The 9,444-nt window shown below is 42.3% G+C and overlaps 1 protein-coding gene across 1 annotated transcript; it reads right to left on the bottom strand.

Annotated features, from left to right (window-relative positions):
- Positions 1-390: 390 nt before the first annotated feature.
- Positions 391-5,816, bottom strand: APOBEC1 (apolipoprotein B mRNA editing enzyme, catalytic polypeptide 1). Its single transcript, XM_010849352.1, has 5 exons — positions 5,801-5,816; positions 4,223-4,250; positions 2,058-2,455; positions 1,186-1,304; positions 391-540 (listed from the first exon to the last, which is right to left on the bottom strand). Exons 1-5 carry the CDS (start codon positions 5,814-5,816, stop codon positions 391-393), a joined length of 711 nt encoding a protein of 236 aa, XP_010847654.1.
- Positions 5,817-9,444: the final 3,628 nt, after the last annotated feature.

Below are 9,444 nucleotides of genomic sequence, written 5' to 3' on the forward strand. Positions count from 1 at the left end.
GGGTTGCATTGAATTTATAGATGGCTTTGTGTAGTAGGGATTTTTTTAACAATATTAACTCTTCCAATCCATGACCATGGGATCTTTCCGTTTATTTGTGTCTTCTTCAATCTGTTTCATCAATGCCTTATAGATTTCCGTGTACAGATCTTTCACATCCTTGGTTAAATTATTTCATATCCTTGGTTAAATTAGTTCCTAAGTATTTTATTGTTTTTCATGTTATTGTAAGTGGAATTGTTTCCTTTAATTCCTTTCCAGATGATTTGCCGTTAGAGTATAGAAATATACAAAAATATCTAAAAATATCTCAATTCTAATGGTGCTTACTCTTTAGAGGGTCATCAGGGCCTATTCATGAAACAGTATGTACACAATAATTCATTCTATTCATCTCCAAGTCATAGGAAGTTGTACCATCCCCGTCGCTAAAAGGATATAGGGTGGAATCATTTGGTAATGACAATTTTGAAGAGTAAGTCTGAACACTATGAGCTGATTCTGATATCTTCTTGAAATGTGTAAGCAGGGAGGGAGACCCTGAAATAAAAAAATAGGTTAGAATAATAGTTTTCTTAATGCCAGGAACATTTTAAAACATCATTTGGAAGACCACTGAAATACTTGCAAGAGATACAAATGGGTCACCTACATTCCTTCAGTAAGATGACACACATCAAAAAGGAAAAAGGATATCTGCAATTCAGTGTAACCAGTATGCATTGTAACAACAACAGTGATGATGATGATTAAATCTAATTATGGCGCCACCTATATCTTGAGCTTTCCTGGTGGCTCAGTGGTAAAAAATCTGCTCGCCAAACAGGGAATGCAGGTTTGATCCCTGGGTTGGGAAGATCCCCTGGAGATGGATATGGCAACCCACTCCAGTATTCTTGCCTGGGAAATCCCATGGACAGGGGAGCATGGCAGGCTACAGTACATGGATCACAAAAGAGTTGACCATCACCTATATCTTAGATCAGTTTATCCATTCCCTTTCCCCTCTTATTTGCCACAAAGAGGTTATCTTGCTCTCACATTTTAAAAAGATAAGTCAATAACTAAATCTCAATATAAATGGCAAAGTGATGGTGAGAAGAGCACATATTAAAATAATCAGGAGAAAACTTTGAAGAAAGATGCTTCTTTTTGCATCAGAATCTGTCCATTGCAGTAACTTACTAAAATGATACAGTAGAGTTCCAGTGCATACAAGTTCATCCACAGAGGGGGATATCTTGGCCAGTGAGCTTCTTTCCCACGGGGGTAGTTGACAAAATTCCTCCAGCAGTACTCATACTCTAAGGAAACACAAATCTTGGTTCATTCAACACATACAACAGAAAGTTGAATCCAACTTAAAGATATACCATATATAAATCCCTCTGGCCTATTTCCTGCTGGAGAAGGGCTAGATTCTTCCAGCATCCCTAAAAAGAACTGGAGTGGGTGGCCATTCCCTTCTCCAGGGGATCTTCCTGACTCAGGGATAGAACCTGGGTCTCCTGCTTTGCAGACAGATTCTTTACCTTCTGAGCGACCAGGGAAGTTTCCCAAAAGGAACTCAGCAATTCATTGTAAGATGGTAGAGAGGGGGCTTTGCTTGTGGCTCAGTGGTAAAGAATCCACTTGCCAACGCAGGAGATATGGTTCAGTCCCTGATCCGAAAGCCACAACTGTTGAACCTGTGCTCTAGAGCCCAGGAGGCACAACTACTGAAGGCTGAGCACCCTAGAGACCTTGCTCAGCAACAAGAGAAGCCACCACAATGAGAAGCCACAGCACCGCGAGTGGAGAAGAGCTCACGCAGTGACAAAGACCCAGCACAGCCAAAAATAAATTAATTAATTAATAAAATAAATAAGGAGCGAGGAAAAGAGCCATCTCTTTGATGCTTTCTTTGCTATGAATTTCAGAAGTGGGTTTTTATTCTACTTTGGGCTTTCACTTCTGAGACTTCCAGTCCGGGATAATCCAGTCCCCTGGCCTAGAAACATACCACCACCACCACAGCCTCTCATAAACACCTAAGATTCTTGGTGTGTTGTTTTCACCTGGGGCTCTCATGACCTGGATAGTCACACCGCTCTGAACCAGGTCTTTGAGTCCTTGCCGGTTTTGCGGATCCATGTGCTGGAAAAGCCGTGCTATGTAAATAACTAGGGTCACGTTAGGATGCTGATTCAAAAATTCTCTAATGGTCTTGGAGCATTCCCAGCAGGGACTCCAGGACAAGTACCAGAAGATGAAGCAGCGGATGGATGGGCAAAAATATCTTTCTGAAGCAATTTTTTCTATAAAATTGCGTTCAACATGCTTGGTGGTGTTTTTGCCCGAGTGTCGCCAGACGTCCCGGTTGTTGCCCCATTGGATTTCATAGAGCAGACAGGCCTCTTTACAGAATTTTCTGGGGTCAAAGGAGAATTCAAATTCCCAGGGTTCAATTCTTCTCCTGAAATATAATGTTGTCATGTCATCATTTGAGAGAAGACAAAAGGAGAGGAGGGTGGCAGAAGATGAGATGGTTAGATAGCATCACCAACTCAATGGACACAAATTTGAGCAAACTCTGGGAGACAGTGAAGGACAGGGAAGCCTGGTGTGCTGTCATCCGTGGGGTCGCAAAGAGTCCGACATGACTTAGCGACTGAACAACAACAGAAATAATTTCTTCTCCTTTTCTATCAGGCAAACCTAAAACATGATATCTCAGGAATTTTTTTTCTATTCTGTATCTCAAAGTTATCTGGGGAGGTCTGTTTGCATTATCAGAGTTTCTCTCACAAACAGGGAAGAGGTTTTTCCCAACTCACGTTCTTGGGTTACCACTGTCTATTACCACTGCTTGGTAGTCTTGAATTCAGGTGTAAATATGTCTCTGTGTCTCTTTTAAAGTTTTCTTACTATATTCTAATCTTATTTATTTTGGCCTCACAGCTTACAGAATCTTAGTTTCCACCACTAGGGATTGAACCTGGGCCCTCTGCGGTGAAAGCACTGACTCCTAACCACTGGACTGCCAGGGAAGTCCCTCTGAACTTTCTGTCTCACACTTAGAGGTGACCTGTCCCACTCAATCTTCATTATTCCTCAATGGAATAGTTTTTGGTTTTCTTTTTTCTTTTTCAGGTGTGGAATCCTCAAATTGCCAACAGGAGTCTATTACCAACTCTGAGAAGAAACTAATTTAGCCTCGGGATTCTTCCACATTCAATTCTGTGTATACTAATTCCTCATAAGAAAGAAATTAAAATTTCTCTTGAGGACATCTTTAGACATAACACTCTCTGTGGGTCAAAGTTATGACTCAGGGAAAATTCAGAATTTTTCCAAGGACTCTGCAGTATGGTTGAGTCATAAGTGTATTACATTCTCATATTCTCCACTCATTCCTAAAGGATCACTTAATTTATTTTATAGAGTAATCCTTCCACCCATCAAGAGATAATATGTTCCCTGACAAATCTCTCTGTTCTAGACATGGATGAGGGCAGCGGGGAGGAAGGAGAGGGTGAGATGAATGGTGAGAGTAGCATGGAAGCGACTCAGGGAATGCAAACCAGGGCACTTTAACAACCTAGAGAAGTGGGATGGGGTGGGAGGTGGGAGGGAGGTTCAAGAGGGAAAGGACACATGTACATCTATGGCTAATTCATGTTGATGTATGGCAGAAATGAAACCAATATTGTAAAGCAATCATCAATCAATTAAAAATAAATGCAGTTTTTAAATAGGTCTAGGAAATTGCCTGGCAGTCCAGTGCTTAGGACTCCATTCTTCCATTGCTGGGGGACCTGGGTTCAATCCTTGATTGGGAAACTAAGATCTCCCAAACTATGTGGAATGGTAAAATTTAAAAAAAAAAAAAAAAGGTCTAGAAAAGGGGCATAGGATTTAAAATAGGAAGATCAAAGTGACAAACCAGTTTGCTGAAGTTTTCACTAATTTCTATGACAACTTGTGATTTAAAGGGAGAAAAACAATAGTAAGAGAAGAAAAAAGGAGAGCTGGAAGATACTTGTTTTCAACTGAAACCAAAAGGCATAGGAGGGAAGACACAGGAAGCAATAGTAAGCATAAGGAATGGAGTTGCAAAAACAAAGAATGGGACCATCAGAAAAGAGCAAAGGAACAATAAGGAAATTATAGTCCTCCCCCTCCTAAATGCTCATCTATTCTGGGTTGAATTAAACGTGCACTATGATAGTAGAATTCTTACCTCAATGTGGGATCTCCCGCTGGAGGACCTGTTGACCAAGAGATGATCATGTCAAGTAACACCCATATGTACAAATCGAACCACTAAGAAAAAAGGCCCTGTTCTTCTAAATCCACCAATCATATCAGAAAATGCAGTTGGAAGATTCTCTCTTGGAATTTCCCTGGTGGACCAGTGGTTAAAAGTCCCTGCTTGCACTGCAGGGGCAGGGGTACAATCTCTGCTTTGGAACCTAAGACGTGGCATACTGCACGGTGTGGCCAAAGTCAAAAGCCAACACACACAAAAAGGTATCAGGTGCCACGTAAATGTGTCTACAGCACTGTTTCAGTCATCTCTATGTTATTCACAGGGCTTCCCAGGTTGCTCAGTGGTAAAGAGTCTGCCTGCCGATGTGGGAACTGCAGGAGACTCAGGTTTGATCCCTGGGTCTGGAAGATCCCCTGGAGGGGGAAATGGCAACCCACTCCAATATTCTTGCCTGAGAAATCCCATGGAAAGAAAAGCCTGGTGGGTTATAGTCCACGGGGCTGCAAAAAGTCACACACAATTGAACACGCACGCATGCTATTCACAAATTCTCCAAATATTTTGTCTTATTAAAAAAAATACACAGTAAACTATTAAAAACCATAATGGAAAAGAAAAAAATCTAAAATAAAAAAAAATCAACCTCAATTTCCTTAGCTGGGCATTCAAGGCTGTCAACAATATGTCTTCAAATTTGTTTTTGAGAGTAGGCAGAGGGATAAATTTGGGAGATTGGAATTGACATACAGACATTACTATATATAAAATAGATAATAAGGACCTACACTATATAGCGCAGGGAACTCTCCTCAGTGCTCTGTAATGACCTATATGGGAATAAATCTAAAAGGAGTGCATGTATATATATAACTGTTTCACTTTGCTGTACACTTGAACCTAACACAACATTGTAAAGCAACTATAGTCCAATTTTAAAAAAAGCAAATTTGCTTTCTAATCACATTGCTGATTGCTTCCAAAAACTCTTCTGTAGCCTAATCAATTCATTCATTATATTCCACACACAATCTTTGGAAAATTCTCTTAAACTCCTGGTGTCAGTCAAACAGGAATCTCCTTCTCTTTGCCAACCAAAATTCTGCCCTTTCAAGACCAAGTTCAAAACCCACCTCATCTGAAAATCATTTCCTTCCACCACCTGGTGTTCCTCCTTCCCCACGAATTTTTCTAACACTAAGTAATGGAACCTTAAATAATCCATTAATATGCCCCGGTGCTAGAACTTCAGCTGCTATCTTAAATTTTCATCTAGGAGTCATATTTTTTAACTTAAGTTTTTTTATTATGATGAAACAAGCATCTGATCAAAATCATTTACAGTATGAACAGGTGGTATTAATAATCATACCACCACCGATAAGAACTCCTGTTTAAGAATAATAGGAAGATATTAATAAATAGGAAAGTTGGAAAATGTTCATGAATACAAGCATGAACCAGACACATACGCACACACATATAGGCAAGCACACACAGAGTTTTGGAGTTTTTCCAGAATATGAAGATTTCGGGCCCCCGACCACTTACCTCTGTCAGAAGCCATGGTGCTCTGTCTCTGGACTTTTCCCTCTGGAGTTATATTGTGCTAATTGCTGCTGCCAGCAACCTGCCCCGACATAGCTTCTGCAGGTGTGACCACTGCCACCTGTTTGATCAGAGGATGACTCATTCCTGAGTCTCAGGCAGATACTAGGTATCTAGACCGTACAGAGATCAAACTAGTCAATCCTAAAAGAAACCAACTCTGACTGTTGCTGAAGCTGAAGCTCCAATACTTTGGCCACTTGATGCAAAGAGCCGACTCATTGGAAAAGACTCTGATGCTGGGAAAGGTTGAAGGCAAATGGAATAGGGGGTGGCAGAGGATGAGATGGTTAGATAGCATCACCAACTAAATGGACAAACTCTGGGAGATGGTGAAGGACAGGAAAGCCTGGCACGCTGCAGTCCATGGGGTCACAAAGAGTTGGCCATGACTTAGTGATTGAACAACAACAACAACAACAGACTGTGCAGACAGGTAGCAGACGAAGAGGGCAGTTGGTGGGGGTCGATAAGAAAGCTTAGGATGCAGATAATTAATCTTGTAGCCTAATTCACTGCGGATGAATGTAGGGATATCTCCCTTTAAAGTTAAAACAAGACTGACACATCGCTGTTTACTGGAGAGAAGAGAGGAAGAAGAAAAGGAAGAGCCAATTGGCCTGGTTCTGTGACCTGAAGGTTTTCATTGGTATGTGGTGAAACAGTGAGGCCTTGCCCTTCTGCCATTATTCATTAATTTCTAACTTCCTCTTATTTTGCTCTTCACCCCAGAATCTCTTGGAAAGGGGAGGGGCATTACAGATGCAAAATCAAAAGAACTTTGGTCTCTGAGTCAGGGAATTATAACTAAACAAGTTTCAGGTGATTTCTCTTGCTTCATGAAGCTAAGATTAAGTGTATGGCCCCATCCACTTCCGCTTCCTTATCTGCCTTGAAGAAATGAATACTATACTCCCTATTGCCTTTGCCTCCTGTTGCCTGAACTCTGAGTTCAGCTCCTCTGGGTTTGAGCAAACACACTCCCAGAATTGAGGTCACCCTCAAGACCTAAGGCTCTCTCTAGAGCTTCCCTGGTGGCATAGAAAGTAAAAAATCAGTCTGAAATGTGGGAGACCTGGGTTCTATCCCTGGATTGGGAAGATCCCCTGGAGGAAGGCATGGCAACCCTCTCCTGGAGAACCCCCATGGACAGAGGGGCCTGGAAGGCTCATGGGGTGGCAGAGTCAGACACGACTGAACAACTAAGCACAACACAGGGTCTCAGAACTACAGCCCCTGTACTTTAAGTCTCAAATGCTATGAACCCTACACCTAAGCTCTAAACATAAGATTTTCTTAATCACAAAATCAAGCTGGAGCTGGACAAGATGAAGCAGATGTTTGGAGTGGCAGGCGATAGTTTTGAAGAAGGGGCAGAAGTGCCACATCATAATTAAAGGTCCTTCAGGAGCCAAGTCCATGGGGTCACAAATAGTCGGACACAACTGAGCGACTGCACTGAACTGATCCCTGGAACGTATACATATGTTGCCTTACAGTAGCACAGTAAACTTTGCAGACTGACTAAGGTATGAATCTTGCAGTAAGATCAACCTGAATTATCCAACTGGTCTCAATCTTAAAGACTTTTATTTATTTATTTTTCTGGCTGCACTTCTTGGCACGCAGAACTTCCCTGACCAGAGATTGAACAGTGGAAATACAGAATCTTAAGCAGTGGACCCCTAGGGAAGTCCAAAGACTTTTATAAAAGGTAGGCAAAGGTCTTCCCAGGTGGTTCGGTGGTAATGAATCTGTCTGCCAATGCAGGAGACATGCGTTCTATCCCTGATCCTGGAAGATCCCACGTGCCCCTAAGCTACAACTATTGAAGCCTGTGCTCTAGAGCCAGGGAACCACAACTACTGAGCTAACAAGCCATAGAGCCTGTGCTACACAACAAAAGAAGCCACCGAAATGAGAAGCCCCTGGCCACAACAACTAGAGAAAAGCCCACACAGCAATGGAGATCCAACACAGCCAAAAATATAAATAAATAAATAATTTCTAAAAACAAAAAAAATGTAAGGAACGAAATTGGGTCATTTGCAGAGCTGTGGATGGACCTAGAGTCTATCATACAGAGTGAAGTAAGTCAGAAAAACAGGTGTGTTAGTCCTTCAGTTGTGTCCAACTCTTTGGGAACCTATGAACTCTAGCCCACTAGGCTCTCTGTCTGTGAGATTTCCTAAGCAAGAATACCAGAGTGGGTTGCTATTCCCGTCTCGAGGGGATCTTCCCAACCCCGGGATTGAATCCAGGTCTCCCATGTTGCAGGAGCATTCTTTACCACCAGAGCTACCAGAGAAAAACAGGTATTACATATTAACACATATATGTGGAATCTAGAAAAATGGTGCAGATGAACATATTTGCAGGGCAGGATTAGGGATGCAGATGCAGAGAATGGACACATGGACACAGGGAGGAAGGGGACAATGGGATGAATTGGGAGCAGGCTTGAAATAAATATACCAGCATGTGTAACAGAGGTAGCCAGTGGGAACCTGCTGTTATAGCACAGGGAGCTCCGATTGGTGCTCTGTGATGACCTAGAGGGGTGGGATGGGGTGAGGACTGCAGGAGGCCCAAGAGAGAGGGATATATAGCTGGTCAGGGATCAAGACCATCCCCAAGAAAAAGAAATGCAAAAAAGCAAAATGGCTGTCTGAGGAGGCCTTAAAAATAGCTGTGAAAAGAAGAGAAGTGAAAAGCAAAGGAGAAAAGGAAAGATATACCCATCTGAATGCAGAGTTCCAAAGAATAGCAAGGAGAGATAAGAAAGCCCTCCTCAGCGATCAGAGCAAAGAAATAGAGGAAGACAATAGAAGGGGAAAGACTAGAGATCTCTTCAAGAAAATTAGATACCAAGGGAACATTTCATGCAAAGATGGGCTCAATAAAGGACAGAAATGGTATGGACCTAACAGAAGCAGAAGATATTAAGAAGAGGTGGCAAGAATACACCGAAGAACTGTACAAAAAAGATCTTCACAACCCAGATAATCACGATGGTGTGATCACTCACCTAGAGCCAGACATCCAGGAATGTGAAGTCAAGTGGGTCTTAGGAACCATCACTATGAACAAAGCTAGTTGGGGTGATGAAATTCCAGTTGAGCTATTTCAAATCCTAAAAGATGATACTGTGAAAGTGCTGCCCTCAATATGCCAGCAAATTTGGAAAACTCAGCAGTGGCCACAGGACTAGAAATGGTCAGTTTTCATTCCGGTCCCAAAGAAAGGCAATGCCAAAGAATGCTCAAATGACCACACAATTGCACTCATCTCACACACTAGTAACGGAGAAGGCAATGGCACCCCACTCCAGTACTTTTGCCTGGAGAATCCCATGGATGGAAGAGCCTGGTAGGCTGCAGTCCATGGGGTCGCTAGACTCAGACATGACTGAGTGACTTCACTTTCACTTTTCACTTTCATACATTGGAGAAGGAAATGACAACCCACTCCAGTGTTCTTGCCCAGAGAATCCCAGGGACGGGGAAGTCTGGTGGGCTGCCGTCTATGGGGTTGCACAGAGTCGGACATGACTGAAGTGACTTAGCAGCAGCAGCAGCACACACATT

The sequence above is a fragment of the Bison bison genome, unplaced genomic scaffold (genome assembly GCF_000754665.1).
Source record: "Bison bison bison isolate TAMUID 2011002044 unplaced genomic scaffold, Bison_UMD1.0 scf7180017864281, whole genome shotgun sequence".
NCBI classification, from domain to species: domain Eukaryota; kingdom Metazoa; phylum Chordata; class Mammalia; order Artiodactyla; family Bovidae; genus Bison; species Bison bison.